The 24,589-nt window shown below is 30.1% G+C and overlaps 2 protein-coding genes across 2 annotated transcripts; one reads left to right on the top strand and one right to left on the bottom strand.

Moving 5' to 3' along the window:
• Nucleotides 1-2,327: 2,327 nt before the first annotated feature.
• LOC103570123 (ubiquitin carboxyl-terminal hydrolase 5) lies at nucleotides 2,328-4,862 on the top strand. Its single transcript, XM_008547728.2, has one exon. The coding sequence runs from the start codon at nucleotides 2,328-2,330 to the stop codon at nucleotides 4,743-4,745; it is 2,418 nt and encodes an 805-aa protein (XP_008545950.1). The 3' UTR covers nucleotides 4,746-4,862.
• A 2,984-nt stretch (nucleotides 4,863-7,846) lies between these two features.
• Nucleotides 7,847-23,292, bottom strand: LOC106693202 (odorant receptor 4-like). Its single transcript, XM_053743229.1, has 9 exons — nucleotides 23,149-23,292; nucleotides 22,970-23,089; nucleotides 19,614-19,731; nucleotides 19,277-19,541; nucleotides 19,058-19,198; nucleotides 17,399-17,489; nucleotides 10,140-10,276; nucleotides 7,976-8,108; nucleotides 7,847-7,897 (listed from the first exon to the last, which is right to left on the bottom strand). The coding sequence occupies exons 1-9, from the start codon at nucleotides 23,290-23,292 to the stop codon at nucleotides 7,847-7,849; spliced, it is 1,200 nt and encodes a 399-aa protein (XP_053599204.1).
• Nucleotides 23,293-24,589: the final 1,297 nt, after the last annotated feature.

Here is a 24,589-nt window from a genome sequence, read left to right as displayed (position 1 = left end):
AAGAAATTTCATCAAGATCGGTATAGAATTGTGGACGCTATCGTGGGAGAACCCCGCGTTATATCGCATGTACGTAAATTTTTTTAACAATAGAATTTTTGGAACCTACTTGACTAAAATAGATAGAAAATGTTATAATTTTCGTAAAGTTGCGTCATGAGAACAAATACAACAGTTAGATTTTTATAAAATCTACTAAGAAAATTTCAAAACCAGATCAGAAAACTAGACACTTGAAGCTTCAGTTTGTCTTTTTTGTTTTTGTTGTACGACAATTTTCCTTAAAGTTACAACCTGTGAAAAATCACTTAAAAATTTGAAATTTTTTGAATATCCCTTAATTTTTGTGACTAGTGTATTTAAAATTTATTTTAATCATTAAGTTTCTTATTAAATATTTTTAACATCAAATAATTAAAAGTAGGCCATATTAATTTTTTTTATTGACTTCTTTTTGAGTTTCTCACATGATTTAATAATCAAATTTAATTATTGACGATTAAAATATAATCAAAACTTTGAATATCTTAATGATACGAATAAAATTTCTGAGTCAGGGAAAAATGTGAGCTTTACTGGACAACCGGGAAATATCAGGGAATTTTGAAATCATTTCTTTGTGGCCACTCCGCCTGATACTTGTAAGTTGATTAATAGTATATAATTTCAGACCATTAAAGGCATTCTCAGACAGTGCCCCTTCCCACTGTTTAAAAATATGCAATGACTTTCAATTACCATAACCGTATTCAAATTTTATTAATTAATTTTAAAAAAACTGAAGCCTTATTTGAAAAAAGGACAACGTCGTTGCAGTTTCGCCGGGGTATTGATTTATTTATTTATTGATAACATACGCCAACCGGCTATACACAACTAGCTACAAAATATATAGATTCAAATATAAGAAAAACCATGATTTGAAAGGAGAAACATATTCAATTATAATCCAACTTTGACTTTTTTGACTGAGGAAACAAAAAAACTTGATCAATTATTGAGAAGATTTTTAATATTTGAGTGAAAAACTGATTCACCAAAAAAATCGATGTCTGAATTAAACTTGTTGACTTGGTTAGCTATTCTATTGTACGGTCCATTAATTACGTTGTTTTTATTAGATCTTAGCGTGTTAATTATTCGATTGCTAGATAGTATAGAATAGAGAATTTAAAAAAAATTACTTACAGATGTTACCAATTAAGAGTTAAACATAATTTGTTAAACAAGTTTTGATAATTCAAGTGGTAAAATTGACATTAAGATTTTACTGAAAGTTATTCAACAAATTCTGTTCAACTCCCAATTGATATCAACTGTAATTTTTTTTTATCTATCTCTCAGGGTAATTATAACTACGTTGTCTTTTTTTCAATTAATGTTTTAATTTTTTTAATTAATAAAATTTTGATACACTCATAACAGTTTAAACGCATTGAAAATTTTTAAAAAGTGGGGGGTGGGCTGTCTCTGAATGGCCTTAATAAGTTTTATAAAAATTAGTGTGAATAATAAATACTATTTATAGTTTCTGCTTCATTATCAATTTTAAATGACAACTTACGCTTATGATAATAGTTGATCACACCATTGATTTTAAATTAACTTGTTTTTGACTGGCTGCTGACACTGAAACTTTAAGTTCCAATCCAGGTAATCATGAAAAATCTAGTGTGTAACTCAGAATAGAACACGATTTCAAACTGCAGGTGACGTGATTCCACCATGATATCTCCTTAGACGAAATCTCCCCGACAAAATCTCTCTAAGACAAAATGTCTCCAGGACGAAATCTCTCGAGGACAAAATCTCTCCAGAACAAAGTCTGCTGGACACGATCTCTATAAACAAGATCTTATAATAATCTATGTAATTATTATGATTTCTACACTTACGACTGGAATCGTATTCAGGTTTTTTTCACATTTTATGTGTATATCATAAATATATAGGGTATGTTCCAAATACATGTATAAAATAAAATCATTAAATATCCTTGACCATTAGGGATTAAACTGATAAAAATAATTTTAGAAATTTTATCCTGGAGAGATTTTGTCATAGGGAGATTTTGATGTGAGGAGATTTTGCCAAGGAGCTTTTGTCCAGGGGAATAAAGTCGTGCTACCAGGTGACGTTAGCCGACTTCACCCTAGTCTAAAATCGTTTTGTTTCATCCCTTGTCACATAATGTTCTACAAATTATTTATTCATTTTACTTATTTGTTTTATTTTCAGAAATATCACTAATTTTATTATCAAATACTTTGGTAATAACTAAAATATATAAAATCAATAACAAAGTCTAAGAAGAAAAAATTAAAATAATGGAATCAACTATCGAGTTATCTAAACATTTAGATGTCGTCAAAATAGCTAGACCTGGAGATAAGGTATATAAAGACGAATGTGTCTATTCATTTGATACACCAGAATCTCCATCGGGCTTGTACGTAAGTCTTACAAGTTTTCATGGACTTGGTCGCGATTACGTTGAAAGATATTACAACAAAACTGGACATCGCATTTATCTTAACATAAAACGAATTAAAGAAGCATCGAAAGAACAACCGGCTGACGGACCTGCTAAAAAAATAACTCGTTTGGCAATCGGTGAACCCGGTGGATTTAATCCCAATGAAAAAAAATATACTATTAAAGAATCTTATAAAATTGTCATTTTGCCGAATTTTACTTCTTTTGATTATCCATCAGATGAAATACCACCCGAAATAAATAATTCAGTAACGTCAATTTTAAACGCCGAATCAGCAACCAAAGCAGCTGAAAGAGAAGCTCTGTCGGGTACTTGGGATGGTGAAGCTAAAATAATTTCAAAGCATGCATCGAATTTATTGCAATTAGATAACGGAAGAAAAATACCACCGAGTGATTGGAAGTGTGATAAGTGCGATTTGAATCAAAACTTGTGGTTGAATTTGACTGACGGATCGATATTGTGTGGACGTAAATTTTATGATGGTTCTGGTGGTAATAATCATGCTGTCCAACATTATCAAGAGACCAATTATCCTTTAGCTGTTAAGTTAGGAACGATTACTAAAGAAGGAAAGGGAGACGTTTACTCTTACGATGAAGATGATATGGTTGAAGATCCGAATTTAATTGAGCACTTGGCCCACTGGGGTATCAACATCACTCAGTTAGAAAAAACAGAAAAATCTATGGTAGAATTAGAGTTAGACCTCAATCAAAAGTTCGGAGAATGGGTCGCACTTCAAGAAGCTGCCAGTAAATTGACTCCAATTTACGGCCCTGGCTTTACTGGTCTCGTTAATCTTGGAAATTCTTGTTATTTAAATAGCGTAATGCAAATGATTTTTATGATTCCGGATTTCATTAATCGATTCGTTGTCTCGGCGTCGGAAATTTTTGACACCAATACTGTCGATCCAGCAAATGATTTTAATGTCCAAATGGCTAAATTAGGATCTGGTTTATTGTCTGGTAAATATTCAGTCGCTCCTAAATCAGAAGATCAAAATGAAGCGCAGCATGGCATTGAACCTCGAATGTTTAAAAGTCTTATAGGCCGTGGGCATCCAGGATTTTCGTCTCACCGTCAGCAAGATGCTCAAGAATTTTTATTGCATTTATTGAGTATTTTAGAACGTCATAGTGTTCATCAAATAAATCCAGCAAATTGTTTTAAATTTAAAGTTGAAGAACGTTATGAATGCAGTAGTTCTGGTAATGTTAAATATTCATATCGTCCAGAATATTTATTACCAATTCCAATACCTATGGGAGCAGCAACAAATAAAGACGAAGTTGCCGCACATGAGAGAGAAAAAAAGGAGGCTGAAGCTGCTGGTAGAAAATTAGATTCCAGTATTATTGTAAGACCGCATATTAAATTTTCATCGTGTCTTGAAACATTTGCTGGAGTTGAATCTATTGAACAATTTTACAGCAGTGCAATAAATGGTAAAACAACTGCCAGAAAAATTACAAGACTTGCAACATTTCCAGACTACCTACTGATACATTTAAAAAAATTTACTGTCAATGAAGATTGGACATTAGCTAAATTAGATGTTGCTGTTGAAATGCCTGATATATTGGATTTAAATTCTCTGCGTGGATGTGGATTACAACCAAATGAAAAATTATTACCAGAATCAGCAGCTGAAATTCCAATGCCTGTTTACGACCAGACTATTTTAAGTCAATTAATAGACATGGGTTTCCCGCCAGAGGCGTGTAAAAGAGCATTATATTTCACTGAAAATCAAGGGCTCGAAGTCGCTTCTAATTGGCTCTTAGAGCACATGATGGATTCTGATTTCGCAGACAAATTTGTACCACCGGGAATTGAAATAACATTATCGAAAGCACCATTTGTACCAAGTGAAGCAGGTCTTGAATATCTGTTGAGTTTAGGATTCGCTGAAGATCGTGCTATTAAGGCACTTAAGGAAACGGACAATAATATGGAACGTGCTGTTGACTGGATAATCAGTCATCAAGATGAACTCGATACTCATGGAATGGTAGAAGATGAGAGCAAACCTGCTCAAGCTGATTATCGTGATGGAAACAGTCGTTATAAACTTGTAGGTTTTATATCACACATGGGCACTTCATCGATGGTTGGTCACTACGTATGTCATTTACTCAAAGATGACCGATGGGTTATATTTAATGATGAAAAAGTTGCATTGTCAGAAAATCCTCCAAAAGAACTTGGATATATATACATGTATCAACGTTTAGATTTATAGTTTATATGCCAACTTTTTTTTTTTTTATAAGTAACAATGTATTGTGCTAAATTTATTAACGAAATTTACAATTCATATGTTATTTACTACATAATTAATAAAAAAATTTAAATTTAATTAACATTAATTTATTTTATTATTTGAAAGCTTAATTAACATGACATTTGCAATTATTTTGAAAGATACTGAATTTAGCCGACGATTTATAACTTTTAGATTTTTCGAAAAACGATAAATTATGAAAAAAAAATATTTTAATAAATTGCACCTAGTTGTTATAATTTTCTACATGTCCATTTTTTTTTTTTTTTTTTTTTTAATTGCCTTGTTAAAAAAAAAATCCGAACATTCCTAATTATCTGTTAACTAGTTGTTTACTGCATGCCTACTAGGGTGACCCAAAAAAAACCGACTATTTTTTTTTTCGAGTCTCTTATCAAAATTTGTTATTGTTTTTACCCCGATTTGCAAAAATCGAAATTTCATCAGATGTCGACGTTTTGAGGTCCTAGAAAGCTATTCTGACTATTTTCAGAATGATGTCCGAGTGACTGTATGCATGTATGTAAACTCTTCATATCTTTTTAACTAATAAACCGATTTGGATGTTTAAGGCGGCAATCGAAAGAGCTTTTTGGCCATCAACTTTTCTGAAAATTTCAGATCAGTTGATCAAGTAGACTCGAAGATATTGGAAAATTACAAAAAAAAAATTTTTTTCAAAATAAATATTAGTAAAATAGGTAAAATAGAATATTACACACCTAGGAAAGTAAAGTAAGAAATGTCTCAGATCTCATGTAATTGTTGGCCGAGGCGAAGCCAAGGTCAACAAAAATGTGATCTGAGGCTTTCTTATTTACTTCCCGAGGAGTGTATACTATTTTTCTCGTCGACGGAGGCGAAAATCGGTAACTTCGTTTTGCACTGCGAGACGAAAGTTGACGCTTTCCGCCCGGAGGCGAGAAAAACGGTTTTTTTCAATTATCTTTGAAGTGACTCATCCGATCAATTTCAGAATCTAATCAGCTCTAGAACATAGTAAGACGCATCGATTGCCACCTTAACCATCTCAATCGGTTGATGCGTTCGAGAGATATCGTGGGAGAATGAAATGCTAAAAACGGTTTTTTTCGAAAATAATGGTATACAAAAGTATTTTCGAGCTCGAAGAGCTCGAAATTGTATTTACAACGATGTTTTCGAGCTCAAGGAGCTCAAAAACTACGGGGAGTTTTGGGGCTGGCCCGCAGGGTCAACCGATAGACCGATTTTTTCTTAATAAAATAATAATTTATTATATCACGACAGATTATTTCAAAATTGGTTTAGTCTTGTTTATTTATTACTTTAATAATATTATAATTAAACCAATGTTCATAAAATAAAATTTTTTAAATAAAACATTACCATGCAGTTATATTTTTCTTTCTACTTATCGAAAACGTCTTATTTTAATTCGAGTTAATAATGATTTTTTTTTAATTTTAGGGTCGTTATTATGATTTCTTATTATTATTTTCAACAATTTTTTTTCATTGTAATATTGAACTCCAAATTCAAATATTAAAATCGATTTCCACAATATTATAAATAATCGAATACTAGCACTCAATTGTAAAAAACACCGACAACACTAATACGCCCCTGATTAAACAAAACGATTTGTGACGATTAAAAACGATTAAAAATTAAATCATCATTAATCGTCTTTAATCGTCATAATCGTCATGGAGTTTCAGATTTAATCGTCCTAAATCGTCAAAAGACGATTTATTATTTTACGATTAAAAACGATTTATGACGATTAAAATTTTTAATCGTCATGAATCGTTTTTAATCTCCAATCGGAACCAGAAATTACAATATTATTTTACGATTGAAGACGATTCATGACGATTTAAAATTTCAAGTCGTCATGAATCGTTTTTAATCTTCAATCAGAACCAGAAATTACAATATTATTTTACGATTAAAGACGATTCATGACGATTTAAAATTTCAAATCGTCATGAATCGTTTTTAATCTTCATTCAGAACCAGAAATTACAATATTGTTTTACGATTAAAAACGATTCATGACGATTTGAAATTTTTAATCGTCATGAATCATCTTTAATCGTAAAATAATATTATAATTTCTGGTTCTGATGGAAGATTAAAAACGATTCATGACGATTTGAAATTGTAAATCGTCATGAATCGTCTTTAATCGTAAAATAATATTATAATTTCTGGTTCTGAATGAAGATTAAAAACGATTCATGACGATTTGAAATTTTTAATCGTCACGAATCGTCTATTAATTATTAAAGAAGATAAAAAACGATTAAATTTTTAATCTTTTTTAATCCTGTCGAATCGTCAATTGACGATTCACGACGATCTAAAACTATTAAAAACTTAATCGTTTTAAATTCTCTCGAATCGTTAGTTGACGATTCACGACGATTAAAAACGATTAATAATTTAATCGTTTTTAATCTTCTTTAATAATCAATTGAAAATTCACGACGATTTAAAACGATTAAAAATTTAATCGTTCTTAATCATCAATTGACGATTCATGACGATTTGTGACGATTAAAACAGTTTTAATCGTCACAAATCGTTTTGTTTAATCAGGGTGGAACAATAATTGGATGGGTGACCTCTTAGTAAAAAATAGTTAACCGATAATAATTTTTTTTTTTTTTTTTTTTTTCAATTTAAATTTAAAACAGTTTTAATCGTCACAAATCGTTTTGTTTAATTAGGGTGGAACAATGATTGGATGGGTGACCTCTTAGTACAAAATAGTTAACCGATAATAATTTTTTTTTTTTTTTTTTTTTTTTTTTTTCAATTTAAATTTAACTAACATTTCTATTAATGAAGACAGTAAATCCTAATTTAGTTACTTAATTAATAATTTTCAGGTATTTTCGGTGAGCTTTTAAAAATGTCTATATCCGTTCATGCATGATTATATCTAATCATATATGATTATATATGATCAGATCTGGCCAATTTTTAGATCTGATTATATATGAACTCATATATAATTATATATAATTATACAAAATCTTTTTTCATCGGGTAGAGAAATTCGTGGAGATTTGTTATTGCGTCTGCAATAGCATCGTGATGTATGATGCAGATGTTTTAATTACCTGTAAGAGAAACGTGAACATGAGTTACAATGAATGAGAATAGTTGATGCTAATAAATAAAATAATTTTTATTTTTACCGCTGCAAAATTTGCAATAGATAAATCCATTATTTTACAAGCAGTCAACTTGCAGGGCACTTGACTTCTCATTGACATCAAAAGTAGCAATTTTTGTGCCTTTATTGAGTTATTGTACCAAGGCGCATTTTTTCTGTATAATATAATTATTAAAATGTGTTAGCAGAAACCCAAGTAAAAAAAATTATATTTAATTATATGCATTTATAGATAATTATATGTGAAAAATGGCCCAATATAATTATATGTTAGGGCCTCGGATTTACATCCATGCTGTAAAAATTAATCACTGAGACCGTATTTGCGCAAGGTTCACCCAACGTACATAAATAATTATTTCATGCTCCTCAAAAAATGTGAGCATTTTTCTCACCACGGGCGTAAAGGCGTGAGTAAAAATATTTTATGTTCGGTTACTCTCGTGACTGCTTGTATACCTTCGGCAGTCTGCTGTGTTTGGAGCTATTCGGTTGAATTCGTAAAAGTTTAAATTTCGTTTATGAATCATAAATAAATCACAATTACCATTTATTTATTTATTTATTATTATTCTTATAATACATGGAGTAATCAATTTATGCGAAATATTTTCTTGCTTCAAATTTTAAAAAATTTGTTTGGTGCCTACGCGTATGTGCGTTGAACGTGAGTAAAACTCTCATCACGGGCGTAAATTATAGCAAAACGATGATGGATTAAGTGTATTACTTTCTTGAACCAAATAATTTTGTTTCTTGGTTCAAGTAAGGAACATACTTAGGTTAAGAAAAATGTTTTTTATACTAAGAAATGTAAACTTTTACAACAAGTAATTCTTCTAATGGACAAAGCATGAAACATGTTTTGGCTTGAGAATTTTTTTCTCAATTCAAGATTTGAAACTAAACAAAGTATTTTACTTCGTTCAAGAAATTTCCGGTTTTCAATCTACCCGCTAAAAAATTTTTTGATTGAAGAAAAATTTTCTTGAGTCAAGATTTCTTTTTTCTGTGTGCTCTCATTTTAATTCATTTTTGTTATACTCGCTCCAAAGGTTCAACTTTTAAGTGCTGGGTGGCGTCCGTAAAGGGACTCTTTTAGAGACTCTACTATACCGTCTTTTTTTCACGGCCTAGGCCGTGAAGTTTTACCCCCTCCTTTTTTTTTACAAACTTTTCGTGTACACCCAGACGAAATTGAGAGCGATCGTAAAAAAAAAGTCGTATTCTAGTGTACCGACCAATGAATTTTGAGTAAAGTTTAAGCTTAGTTACTATTGAGTGGCGCTAATTATTTTTTTGCAAGCAGTTTCTTACGAAGCGGACCTAATGTTAATGAAATAATAACCATGCAAGTAAATAACCATACATTACAAGTAAATTATCAGCGTATATTTTTAAAGCAAGTAATACAAATTAGTCACTTATTTGGTTAAGAAATATCTATTTCATATAAATCTATATTCACCGATAAGTGATTGATTAAAAAAAAAAAAAAATGTCATTATTTACCTCCTATCCCTCAAAAGTTAAACTTATGGAGTGATAATAACAAAAAATATTGTACGTCATTCGGTCGTTTAGTGGCAATTTTAACAGCGACTTTTTTTCGATATTCGCTTTAATGTTAGTGACGCGAATGTTCGAAAACGAGCGTAAATTTCCGTCCTCGGCTACGTCTCGGACGTTAAAATTACGCCCGTTTCGAACCTTCCCGCCACAAACCTTAAGTTCATATCGAAATATCGTCGCTGTCAAAAGACCGCCACTTCACGGCCTTATGACGTAAATATCTATTTCAATAACAATGAACTTAAAATTGGTGAAGGCTTAAATTTACTTTATAATAAATAAATTTATTTTTATGTTTAATTACAAAAAAAAAAAAAATCTGAGCAACGATTGGCCCTGCAGGCGAACCCTGAAACCCCGCTGTTTTTGAGTTCAAGGAGCTTAAAAAATTATTGTGAATATATTTTCGAGCGCGAAAATACTCTTAAATGTAATTTTTTTTAATAAAATTTTCAAGCTCAAATAATTTACGTTATATGTTCAAGTCTGCAAATTTAAAAATCGAAAATAATTAATGAACAAGCGTTTCTTAAATTTTTAGTGACGATTAGGTTCGACAAAATAAATTTATTTTCATAAAAGTAAAGCTTAAAAATTTACGTATGCATAATTACATATTTTCGTTGATTCGTAAACTCATGTCTTCTAACTTTTGAGCCATAAAGCATAGATAAAAGAGATGTGACACCTGACACAATGTAAATGTTGCGTATTTGAGTGTCTGGTCAATTGTAGTGGCTTCAGTTATCAACTGAAAAATTCATATATTTATGTATATATATATATATATATATATATATGGGTAATTTCATATCAATTCAACGACATTAAGATGGTGACCCTCTTCGATTTTTTTGATTTTTGAAAATGTTTTCATACATGTATGAAAAAGTCTTAGCTCTTTATCTTTACCTATTCCGGAGTTATTATTCTTGCTTAAAAATATCGTCATAGATTTGAGAGTAATTAAATCTGAATACTACGATTTAACGGTATATATTTAAATTTAAAAAGATACAATAAATGGCGAAAAAGTACTAAACTCATACACTTTCGTGAAAAATATTATATTTTACACTGAGAATACTTGAAAATAAGTAATATAATGTATTTTGAGACCATTTGAAAAAATTACGTGATCTTAGAAAAAAATTAATCAAAATCACAAAAAAAAATTGTTTTCTAATCTATTTGCTAGAAGTTATTTGAAGCCCATCTTGGGTTATGGGTCAAAAATTTTGCTTCACAACACAGAATTTCGTGAATTTAAAAAAAAAATTAAGTGTTCCATTGAACGAAAAACTAATTTTTTGACTAAAAATGGCTGAAAAAGCATTAAAACATTTTGCAATGGGTACACTTATTTTATAAACTAAATGTTGTCAGCCGTTGTTATGAGAGAAGGTCGCTCTCGTTTTTGACGCAAATCGATTTTAAATATAAATAATGAAATACGAAATTCTACCCCGTTACAATTTTTTATTTCTGATTTCGAAATTTTTTTTCACAAGAGCGTTGAAAATAAAAAATGATGACCCCTCATGACGTGAGATTATCATAACTATAGTCAAAGTTATATCCTTTTGATACGAAAATGATAACTCCGGAATAAGTGGAGATAAAGAATTAAAAATTTTGCTGAAGACTTCTTTCTACATGTATGAAAACATATTAAAAAATCGAAGAAGGTCACCGTCGCAATGTCGTTGAATTGGTATGGAATGACCCATGTATATATGCTGGAAAAACTGGGTTTTGACGGAGTACTGTACACAGTAGGTTCCCGTGAAAAAATTTTCTGATATGGGCGGTTCATATTAGACCTGATATGGAAAAATTGGCCATATCAGACAATATATGTACAGATAAGATTTGATATGTTCTGATATGGACATATCAGACTATATATAGTGAGATTAACATTGTTATCTCGGGAACTAAATTTGCAAATAATTTTATAAAATTGTATGTAACTTTGTTCAGTTGTATATGCAATAATTGTCATGAAAAAAAAAAAAACAATCCAGCCTTATCAAAAATTATAAATGGGCATATTAGATCATATCAGGTCAGATATAGATATATTAAATTTTTTAATATGGCCATATCAGGCCATATAAGGCTTGATCAGAGAATATTTTCGCGGGATATTTATAACTTTATTTGGAAACACTTAATATATAAAACACAATAGAACTCAAAGATGCCCTAGTGGATCCAAATTACCGTAAATTACCTGTCTGCAGATACATTACCGTGTATTTTCGCAAAATACCGTATTTTCCGCAGTTTTGATATTTTACTTTATGATATTTTGCTATAACTCTCGGCATTTTTACCTTATTACAGTAAAATACTTCACTTTAAGGTAAAATGCCGTAATTTTGCAGAATTTCTGCACATTAACGGTGAAATACCACAATTCTCCCCGCATTCGCGATAAAATACCGCACTGTTATCATCAAATACCGCAGGATGGCTGCAATTTCCCTAGATATTTACGGTTATTCTTATGGATACCGTATGTTACGGTAAATTGTGGTAACTACCGTAAATCGGATCCACTACACTGATAGAAGGATTTATTTGAGAGTAATAAATTAGACTTATGAAAACTCTTGTAAGAAGTTTCTTTGAGATTACTCAATATTTATAACAATTAAATCAATCGCTATTTTATCATAAATAGATGTTTGTATTTTTTTAGTAAATTTCATAGAAATATAACTATTGTATTTGTCCTCATAATGGAATTTTCGAAAAATTTTGCTACCTCTCAACTCAGCTCGACGAGCTGAGTCAGAAAATACATTTGGTTCAAAAGTTTATATATGGGGTATTCCATGCCAAATCACCGAGGTTTTGACCCGACCCCCTTCGATTTCGCTGAAACTTTTTTATCATTGTCTCTCCTACCAAATACATTTTTCTAAATTTTTTCAAATTTTTAGACTCAACTCAAAAAAATTTACGAATTTTTGAAAAAAACTGCTCTTTTTTTTTAAATTGCTATAAATTTCTCATAAATGAACCTTTTGGCACATTTTTTTTTTTTTTTTAAATTTGTGTTTTTAAATGTAGTTTTTAAAAAAAAATATAAAAAATTTTTCGGAAGTCACGATATATGAAATATTTCATTTAAAAAAAAAAAAAACCCTCGTTTAATTGAAGTCCGAAACCTTTGATTCTCAATTTTTTTCTCAAAAAAAACTTCAACTAAGACAGTATTTAACCCCGCTATTCCCATTTTGTGCCGACTTTCCGTTATATTTTTTTTTTTTTTCGATTGAAAATAAAAAAATTTCTAAATTTGGTTTAATTCTTATGACTTTGCGCTGAAGTTTTTTTGGATTGTTTTTAAAAGCTCAGAAGTTGAATGAAATTGTACAAAAACAATCGTAAAGTGTATTAGGGGCAAGAATTAATTTTTGGAGAAAAATTCCCAATTTTTAAATATACACTACCGGAAAAAATTAAAGGATCAAAAAAAAATTCTCAATTTTTGGGTGATTTTCAACCGGCCGTAACTTCGAGAGAAATGGTCATCCAAGGAAGAAAAAAAAAGGAAATTGTAGCTCCAAGTGTCTATTTTTCGGATTCGAACTTCAAAAATTTTTAGCGTCAGCGGTCTTGAGTAATCTTAGAAAAACCAGCGACAAAAAAATTTTCAAATTTATTTTACTTTTTTTTTTGGTTTACGGGCGTGGAACATTTTTTTTTTGCTTAACTATTATAAGGATTAGATACCTTCATTATTCAGCTTTAATTTCATTTTTTACAGACCTTGATACGTCCACTTGTCGCCGAGATATCGGTTTTCAAATGGAAAAGGATACTTTTGTCTTTGATTATCGATATCTCAGCAACCAATGATCGCACAGAAAGTTAATGGTGGGTTTAAAAAACTTAAATAAATTTCCTTAAATGATTAGTCATTATTTTTTCGAAAAAAAAATGTTTTCCTTTCGTCACATAAATTTGAAAATGCAACAAAAAAAGGGCTTTTGGTGGTTTTTTGGAAAATCAAGTGCTGGATCGAAAATATTGTGGAAATCAATAATGTTGAGTGTGCATTTTACAGTTCAATATGCCCACAAAAACCCTACAAAGAGCCAGATTAATCCGACCAGCCGTTTTTTTGTTTCACTCGATCGATCTTTCGAAAAAATTAAAGGATCACGTTTTTTGCTCTGAAAAGCTCATAATTTTTAACAAAATGAAAAAAAAAATTGTTTTCGAGCTTCGTCCACATTTTCATTTCAAACATTGTTGAAATTTTCAAAAAATAAAAAAATTTTTTTTTGAAAAATTTTTTTTTTGAACAACTCTAAGAAATTCAAGAGACCAACGCCCAATCATTTTTAACACATTTCGCTGCATTCCGTAGTTTCTTAAATCTAATCCAAAAAATAGACACTTGGAGCTACAATTTCCTTTTTTTTTCTTCCTTGTACGACCATTTCTCTCGAAGTTACGGCCTGTTGAAAATCACCCAAAAATTTGGTATTTTTTTTTATCCTTTAATTTTTTCCAGTAGTGTAGTAAAACCCAAACTTACAATTAACCTTTTCAATAAGTCAATTTATATATAAACTGAGAAAAATAAAGATAGCTCGAACTAAGAATCAAATCTAGACCATGTCGGTATCGCGCCGAGTGCTCTACCAGTTCAGATATCCGATACTATACTATATTCCGTTCAATTTGATCAAAAACTGTGTATAAGACTATCTTTCTATTTTTTTTCAGGCTATATTTTTCTCAGTTTATCTATAAATTGTCTTATTGAGAAGGTCAATTGTAAGTTTAGGTTTTACTATATTTAAAAATTGGGAATTTTCCTCGAAAAAAATTAATCTTTGCCCCTAATACATTTTACGATTGTTTTTGTACAATCTTATTCAACTTCTGAGCTTTTAAAAACAATCCAAAAAAACTTCAGCGCAAAGTCATAAGAATTAAGCCAAATTTAGAAATTTTTTTATTTTCAATCGAAAAAAAAAAATATAACGGAAAGTCGGCACAAAATGGGAATAGCAGGGTTAAATACTGTCTTAGGTGAAGTTTTTTTTTGAGACAAAAAAATTGAGAATCGAAGGTTTCGGACTTCAAATAAACGAGGGTTTTTTTTTTTTTTAATGAAATATTTCATATATTGTGACTTCCGGAAAATTTTTTATATTTTTTTTTTAAAACTACATTTAAAAACACAAATTTTGAAAAAAAAAAAAATGTGCCAAAAGGTTTATTTATGAGAAATTTATAGCAATTTAAAAAAAAAGAGCGGTTTTCTTCAAAAATTCGTAACATTTTTTGAGTTGAGTAAAAAAATCTGAAAAAATTCAGAAAAATGTATTTGGTAGGATAGACAATGATGAAAAAGTTTCAGCGAAATCAAAGGGGGTCGGGGTAAAACCTCGGTGATTTGGCATGGAATGCCCCATATATATATATAATATAGCGCGCCGTTCTCTAACGATAACGTCCGCAACTCTACACCGATCGTAATGAAACTTAGTCCACTTATTCTATGCACGATTACCTAAGATGAGTTCGAAGATGAACTAATTCGGCCAGTAAGTTTAGTAGTTATGGTTAATTGAAATTTTGTCAAATTTTCAAACGAAATATTGTTCACAGATTCAACCGGATATAACTTTTAAATGGAAAGAGATAGCTCATTTTCGTTTCTCCTATCCGAAAGCTCACTTGATCGCCTTCAATTTTCACTATGCAGCTCTTCGATTTGACAACTTTTTCGAATAGAAGAATGGTTTTAAAAATTTACAAAATATTATAAAAACTAATTTTATGCAGGTTGTGACTCTGATTATTATTACAGTTCTAAACTGATCGCTTTGAAACTTAGCATACATATTCTGTGGGTGACTACCTTGATCGAGTTGGAAAATGAGCTCAATCGGTCGATTAGTTTAGAAGTTATAGCATTCCAAAATTTTAAAAATGTAAAAAATTCATATTTTTACTTATTCTTTCTTTAATATTTTTTGAAGTTATAACTTATAGACTTCCTATAAATTTTATCTGAAAGCTTTTCAAATAAGCTTTCATTTTAATGCCTATATATGTGGCCAGACCAATGAAATTTCTTATCTTACGACTCATTAAATTAAATTTTGCTATTGCATTGGTTTTTCTACTTTTAATAGAGTCCATAGAATCTTGACTACTGTATTTATCAGTAAATTTAAGAAATTGATTGAATTCACATTATTGCAGTGTGAAACTCATTAAATTTAAACATCTCAATTCAACTGTGTAAATTCAATTTTGTTTTATTGACAGTGTTTATGACTGATTTCAAGTATGACACACAGATCTATCATAATTGGAATTCCAATTCAAATCATTTTATTTAATTTTGTATTAACTATTAATGCTATATAGTAAAAAACACAGTATACTTTTTCGTAGATTAATTGATTCTCTTTAACTTCAATTTTTGTAGTTCAACTTACCATTCCGATAATTTTGTTAATTTTCTAATTTCAATACTTAAATTTTTTGCATTTAACTTTATATTGTTTGTTATTTTTTTTTGTTTTATAACCTTGAGAATCTCTGAGAACGTCAAAAAAAAAAATTATTTTGTTATTAATATTTATTTGATAGGTTGAAATAATCAAATAATAAGAAATCTACTTCCATTTCGGCTGCCAAATGGACTTTTTCTTCATTATTGTTGCGGTGTATAGCAACTTTATGCCTTTTACACTTCTTGCCTTTAATCGCAATTACTACCTTTTTCTATTCCCTTCTCTTTTTTCATGCGGCTGTGGCCCGACTTGTGCTTATACTGTACTGTACCATTATGGTGATACCCGACCTCCCAACTTTGGCTATAGGAGTATAGGGGCAAGGGAAACCACAGAGAAAACCATTGCCAGTGCAGTCCGGTTTGGGTGACGTAGGGTAAAATGGGAATTTGATCGATCACTATCTCCTCATCCCACACCTAACGCCCAGAGACCTCTGATCGAGCTCAACGCTTGGCTAAGCGGTCACCCATCCAAGTAGTGATCATGCTCGATGGTGCTTAACTTGGGTGATCGCCCGAGCCACTCGAGAACCGATCGACTGCCCCTGCCCCCTTTAAATAGATATTTGTAATATTTACAAAGCCTTCTTTGACTAAAATAAATATTTGTTTTCACTAAATACTATTTATTAATAGTTAACAAATGTTTCTTTAGCAAATATTATCGATAAATGGCCACATAAAATCATATGTAGTTGTATATATTAGTAAGAGACTAACTGAGATAGTGACAATTGTTGCTGAACGGCTATATTTTGCATAAAATGTAAAAGTTATTCTAAGTAATTGTTTGTTAATTATTTTTATGTTATTCCTTATTTTTTCCACTTGAAGTCATTTTTTTTAAAATATTTTATTGCTCATATTTTCAGAAAATTAGGTTATATTATCAAATGCGTCAATTCGCGTCAAGGAAATGAATTATTTAACCTTAATAAATCATTCATTATATATTAATAAATATTTTTTTGGTGCAAGGAAATACTCTCTAATAAATAATTTGTTGACTGTTAATAAATTTTTATTTGAGCCTGTTCATTAATAAACCATTTGTTAAATATTAACAAATCTTATTGAAACCAAAGAAATCCTTTCCATCAGTCTAGGGCGACTAGTCCTTGTGCAGCTCATGACTGAGTTGTATTTTTTTCGTGTGCTGGAGTTTTTCTATTTTCTAACTTCGAATGAAAATTTAAGTAGAAATCTAAAATCTACAAAATGTGAAATACGAATTGCTCTGTCATTTAGAATTTTTCCAGTACTCTGTCGTATCCCGGTTTTCGTTGAATATAATGAACGTATTAATATAATTACCAGAAATGAAGTAATACTTATAACTGGCGCATTTAATATGGCCAGTATTCCATTGCTCCAAGTATAAGCATCTTCAATGTACTTCGCGCAACTTGAATAACATGTGTATAATTTTTATTTACGATAAAGAAGTTGTAGTTATTCTAACTAGATATGGGGCATTCCTTACTAAATCGGCCATTTTTTGAGGTCACCCCCTCCGACGATTTTGAAAAATTTATATATTTTTGAGACTGATAAAAATCGCTATGTTTGTAAATTTTTTCAAATGCTTATAACTTCGCAGAATAACAAAAATTGGGTCGTTTTTTTGTTTAAAATCGTTGTTTTTAAACGTTCTTTCAAGAGAAAAAATACGTTTTTATCCTTAATCAATTTCTTCATTGTTTCTTTTAAGTTTTAAGCAAGAAACATTTTTTTCGAAATCTATGCCCTAATTCGAATTTTTCGAAAAAATTCTCAAAAAAACTTAGATGAATTTACAAAGTTTTGAGACTATCCCAGAGAGGAAAGTATGAAGGGTCAAGCCTTGGCCCAGGCTTGGTCCAAGTATGTAGAACCTTGGTCCAAGCTTGTAAGCCCAGCTTGGTTGCTAGACCTGGCCCATGATTGGTTGCCAGGCCTGGACCGGACTTTGTTGCCAGACCTTGCCCATGCATCAAGGAAACGGATAAATTTAATTAAAAAAAATTTCATTACCCATGCAGGAGCTGCCAGAGTTGATAGAACGATGGAGCCCTACTTGGCCCAGCACTGAAGAACCTAGTTTTGGCACATCTGTATTAGCCCATGCTTGGCTTAAGATTGGGTACTCAGTCCTGGCTGTTACAATGATCACCCGAGCTTGGGCCAAGACTGGGTAACCTAGCCTTGACCATCCAATGGTAAACCAAACTTGGGCCAAGGTAGAATTACCCAAGTTTGGTTATACCTATGGTTTAATAAGTAGATCATATTAATGTATCAGTTCAACATTAGTAGGTTCGTTTAGTAGCTATCGTACGGACCCAGCAGTCAGAAGGACGGCAGTTAGCGCCCGGAACGAAGCAGAATTTTCACCTAGTTTTTTTTCACATCATTTACCTCCTTTAGATAGTTTAAACATTAACGATCATAAAGGTTAATAATAGCTAAATATGCTAACCTAGGAATGTTTATTGGTCAAATGAAGTCAAAAAAAAAAATATTTAGAAAACAAATTTTCCGAATTATTATAATTTGAATGATCGAATTGGTCTTGAAACTTTCTAAATTCAATCAAGTTTTTTTGAGAATTTTTTCGAAAAAATTAAAGGGGATATGCATTTTGAAAAAATCTTTTTTTTTTTGCTTAAAACTTAAAATAAACAATGAAGGAATTAATTGAGGATTAAAACGTAGTTTTTTCTGGAAAGAATATTTGAAAATGACGATTTTGAAAAAAAGACCGGATATGTGTTATTTCGTGAAGTTATATGTTATAAGAATTTGAAAAAAATGCCTCGAATTGTGAAAACATCGGTATCTAGGAAACGTGTGGCCAAAAAAATTTGAAAAAATTTATAAAAGCGTTTTTTATCAATCTTAAAAATATATAAATTTTTCAAAATCATCAGAGGGGATAACCTAAAAAAAAGGCCGATTTGATATGGAATGCCCCATATATATGCATGTTATGACACATACTCTAATGCTTTCTTGTGGCCCCTTATGCAAGATACCATATGTTTGTAAGAAATATCATTAGAGCTTGACAAATAATTTCCTCTTTCATACCCTTCCGGATACTCTGTTTTGAGCGGCATATTTTCTAGTCGACATCTATTCAAACACACTTACCATCTGATAAAAATAATTTGCTAAAATAACTATGTTCTACATTAAATACTTAGGTGGTACCCTATAACTGCGAATAATCCACAAACGTGTTGCACAAAGGTGATAAATAAGATGTCACATGAAATAATAATGAATATAGTATTGTAAATACATATAGTAGAAACAATATACAGTATCCAGTAATGGTGTTCCAGGTCAATGAAAAGATACTCCAACGGAAGAGCCAATTTCAGTGGAACAGTTTCATTTGTTTTCACGAATATACTTAGAATCTTCGGAAAAATCGGTTCTGTCACAAAAATTGTCGCTGACACGTATGCAAATACTTTGTAAAATTTATAAATTACTGTTAGATATAAAATTCATATTTGAATTCAGAAAATATGATGATCATTACCTGCATATCCAGTTGAAAAAAAATGACCGAGATTCGATTCAAATTGTAGTGAACGTTTTTCCTTATCGTTCAATAGTGATTTCCAATCACGTCTAATAGTTTCCCATAATTCTTTGATCTTAATTTAATAACTGATCGTTAATTCAATTTATCGCTGTAAATCGAAATGTTGTAATTTAAAACACCTAAGTGTTTAGTTGCCATTTAAATACATCCCTGGTGGAAATTTTTCGGACTTCTGTCTTAAAAACTCAGTTCTAGAATTCTAAAGATTTTTTCAGAGTTCCAAAGACTTTTTAAGACAGAAGTCCGAAAAATTTCCACCAGGGATTGTAGTCACTTTCTAAACGTTTGCAAGTGTGTAGAAAGTGACTACAATGTATTTAAATAACAACTAAACATTTAAGTGTTTAAAGTTTTAATACTTCGATTTACAGTGATTCCACCTGGGAAAAACAAATCATATATGACCATATAAGGGAGAGTGGGGTCAATTGAACCAAAAATAGTTTGACATTTTTTTTTTTATATGAATAAAAGCAAAATGATCACTTTTGTTTTTACAAAATTATAATTTATTATATAGACTATCATTTCTCATAAGCACATAACTTAACGAATGATAATAATTTTTAATAAATACGAAATTGTACAACTGCATCGAATGGTTCAATCGTCCCCTTTGCGGGGGCAATTGAACCACTAATCGGGGACAATTGAACCAAGAGTATTAGAACCACAAAGGAATGACTTTAACGAATAATTTACTATTAATTACAGCTTAAAACTAAAATTGCGACATTTCTAATAATATTTATTATTTTATATAACATTATATGTTAAAAAAATCACTTTTAAAACTTCTGTCAATATAATTATTTTTTTTCTTGGTTAATTTAGCTTGTTTTCACATTCTGTCAAGATGCGCGCGCATGTCTGATGCTCACAGTGTGATTCGTGTGGTTCAACCGTCCCCGAGAGTACTGGTTCAATTGACCCCATCTGATTTTATTGAAATAATTAGTTTAAAAAAAAAATATTCAAGAACTATTTTACTAGAAGTAAAGTTTGAAATTTATGACTAATATATGTAAGAAGCTATTACAAAAAAATTTTTAAGATTACATTTGAAAATTAAAAAATTATTAAACAATTTGTCAAGAGCTGAAAAACAAAGTTCAGATGCCTAAAAATACAAAAACTTGAATTTTTTAAAAGTAAATCATCATATTGGTTCAAAATTTTGGTCAGACTGAGGTTTAGTGTATTGAAATATAATTCCATGAGGACGACTTATTTTTATATTTTTTTCGATTTTTTAAACTTACTGGTTCAATTGCCCCGTGGTTCAATTGACCCCACTCTCCCCTACTTGTTCCGATAACAAGCCCAGCAGATTAATTTTATAAATATTTATTTTGAAATCAAATCTTTTGTGCAATTGTTTATTTATCTATATGTTTAAATATAGATAATTATATTCATCCAAATGTTTAAAAATTGGTGTTTTTTTTACAATTTTATATTTATTCTTTTATTTATTTATCTATATTATATTTATTCTTATTTATATTTATCCGCAATTTTTTTTACTCAGGAAATTAATTATTTTTTTTTTTCATCTATATTTTTAATTATACTGAATTTTTTTTATCAATTTATATAATTATAAATTTTTGTTTTTGCAATTTCTTATAATTATTAGCTTGATCAAATAGATTAATGTATATTTATCTTTTTTTTTATTTGTAAATTTTTTTTTTTCTTAAATTAAATTATCCGTTTCTTTGTTTACCATATGTTTTTTTTTATTATGTATTTTTTATATTGTTTTTTTCATATATCAATATTTATAATTATACCAATTTTTTGTTAGCCGATTTTAAAAATGCGCGCTATTTTTTTATCCTCAGTTTTAATTGGCTAATTTTTTTTTTAGAGTAGTTTTCATTTTTCTGTTATTTCTATTACCGATATATTTTTTTATCCATTTAAATTATTACCTAAGTATTTTTTTACTGTTTGTTTTTTTTTTATAAATTTTTTATATTATCTACTTTTTTATCTATTTAAATTTAATTTTCTAAATGTTTATTTATCTGTAGTTTATTTTACCGATTTGAACGCCACCCGTCGTGAATTTATGGCCAATATTGTATGTAAGAAGCTATGACAAAAGAAATTTTAAGATTTCATTTGAAAATTTAAAAATTATTGAACAATTTGTCAAGAGCTAAAAAACCAAGTTCAGATGCCTAAAAACACAAAAACTTGAATTTTTTTAAATTAAATCATCATATTGGTTCCAAATTTTGGTCAGACTGAGGTTTAGTGTATTGAAATATAATTCCAAGAGTACGTCTCATTTTTATAATTTTTTCGATTTTTTAAGCTTACTGGTTCAGTTGCCCTCTGGTTCAATTGACCCCACTCTCCCCTATAGTCACATGTTCAAATTGGCAATATAGGACCAAATATGACCGTTGCAGTGCTATTTTTTCAGAAAAAAATTGATGAAATAATAAAGAAAAAAAAAAGTCATAAAAATTAGATGTCTCATTGATTCTAATAGTCTCTATTGTGGGTCATAATTTTTTTCCTTCGGTGATAAATCGCGGCGTTAGCTGGGCTTGATCCTGAGTTCATTGAACTCAAAGTCTGGCGTGCTAATCACTATGCTGAGTTTTGAACTTAAAATATAAAGTCTCTTGTACTTATTTAGATGCAGGTGAATTCAGAAAATGAAAAAAAATTTATCAAATGATACACGGAGAAAAAAATATTGACACGATCTACTGGACAGTAATTTGCGTATCGTGAAGGGAGTGATCTGTAGAGCTACCGTCGCGATTTATTCTAGTCCCATTCACGATCCGTATTGCTGTCTGTATACGTAAGCTATTCCATTCAGGAGTTATCGTGATCACAAGAAATCAGTTAATTAATTGTCATCATGGCTCTCTTCAACTAAATTATTTATTTTGAAAATAACATAATGAGTAATTAACTTTATATTCTTCGATTCTTGAAATCTATAAATCTGCCCACTCAACCTCTAATTTAGCGAGGTTGACCTAGCAAAGCCAAGTACAATGGTTCAAAAAAACTCAGTGCCAGATCTATGCCATAAAATTTCAATTCTTACTCCAATTTAATTTAATTCAATATTCGAATCACCAGATAATAAATTTGAAAATAAAATTTAAGACCTCTCCAAAATAAGCCTTAAAATTTTTAAATATTTCAGGCAATAAGTCGAATTAGATTTGATTCGCTTGTATACTCGCAAAAATCTCCATTTAGAATACATGGACCAAAGTGGATAAAAATAATAAAAAAATTGTAAAAGTACGTACCATATCTGCACTACAAACTACATTCATATATTTGACCGCAAATGCTAAACAAATTGCAAACGACGAAACTGATTCAAATACAACATCTCGCTCGTGCAAATGTATCACAATAGCTATAGTCTGTAATATAATTAAAAAGAAAAAATATTTTCAAATTGAATATTATAAATTTATTATACCATTGGAATTATTTGCATAAGGAATATAATCCATCTAAGAGTTGTAATAATAAACTTCTCTCGTGCTGGCTGAGTCGGCCATTGGCCTATTAAATGGGAAATTTTTATAATTATTTTGTAGAAGGGTTCTTCGAAAATATCCATCATCTATGAACTTTATGAGACTGACGTTTGAAAAAGTATCTATCGACTACGATGCTTTGTTTAACAGTAACTACTTTGCGTACTGTGAAATATTTGAATGACGTTGATGGACATCCGTCCATCAATGTCATTCAAATATTTCACAGTTGAATTTCTGCCTTTAATGACACGTGCAATTATTAGCCTTTGTTTATATATTGTTGCTACGGTAACGTCTTCATTGGCTTACGGGATTCATTACTGGCTGTTATAATTATTCATCGTTTGATAATATATATGCAGTTACTTGTTTCAGTAAAGGAGGGTAGAACAATAGCATCCAGTGACTATGAATTTAGTACCATCTGCTTTCCATAGTAGAACGTTTTGCGAATCTCTTAAGATACAAAGCTTGTCCATGTTGGGAAAGATTTCTGTTGAATTTTATCAAAATATCAAATTCAATAAATGGTGATAAAATTACACATTAACCGACATATTTATATAATTTATTCCGAGTTTCATTTTGTTATTTATTTTTCATTATTAAACATAATGGCTTTTTTTTATACCCATTATTTTTAAACGGAAGTAAAAATTATAATTAAATTGGGTTAAAAGTATCGTGAAGTAAGCCGCGTAGAATTGATATTCGAGTTTTGGTTTTGTGTTATAGAGTCGGTGATGCGAAGTTCATATGTAAAGTAGAAGAATTGTAATCTCGGCTTAACAAATAGGAAAATAAAATGATATAAGGACAATGTAATCGTTCATAAATAATTAATCAGTGATTTTAAAATTGGGAAAATAATTATAAAAAAATTAATATTGTTGGATTACAATAATGGAAAAGTGTATCATGTTATAAGTGTAATTCAGTAATAATTAAATGAGTTTTAAATCGCGTAGAAGGTCCAGGGGACCGCGTGGAATAGAGCTTAAGTTGTCGCAATCGGGTAATTCTACTGAATACCGTATATTGAGGCATTTTCGATAAACTGCGGTAATTACCGTAATTAACTGTAATTCGGATCTGCTAGAGGTTCTAGAAGACCTGTTACGTCCCAGCTTGCTCACCAGTTGCCTCCGACTATTTTTAAATACTAATTAATAAAAAACAGATCTGAGATCTAACGAATTAATTAAGATGTATATTGATAATTCAGCAAGTTGCATACTTACTAATTCACTCTATTGTCACGTCCGATTAATTTTTACAATTTTCGAATTAATTTTTTTTTATTCCATAAAATTTTATAACATACACTGTAAAAAATTTGCGGAGTGAATGCGGATTAAATCCGGAGTGAATGCGGAG

Source organism: Microplitis demolitor, chromosome 2, assembly GCF_026212275.2.
Source record: "Microplitis demolitor isolate Queensland-Clemson2020A chromosome 2, iyMicDemo2.1a, whole genome shotgun sequence".
Lineage (NCBI taxonomy): Eukaryota > Metazoa > Arthropoda > Insecta > Hymenoptera > Braconidae > Microplitis > Microplitis demolitor.
The sequence above is the reverse complement of the archived record's forward strand: the minus strand, read 5'-3'. Positions and strand labels throughout refer to the sequence as shown.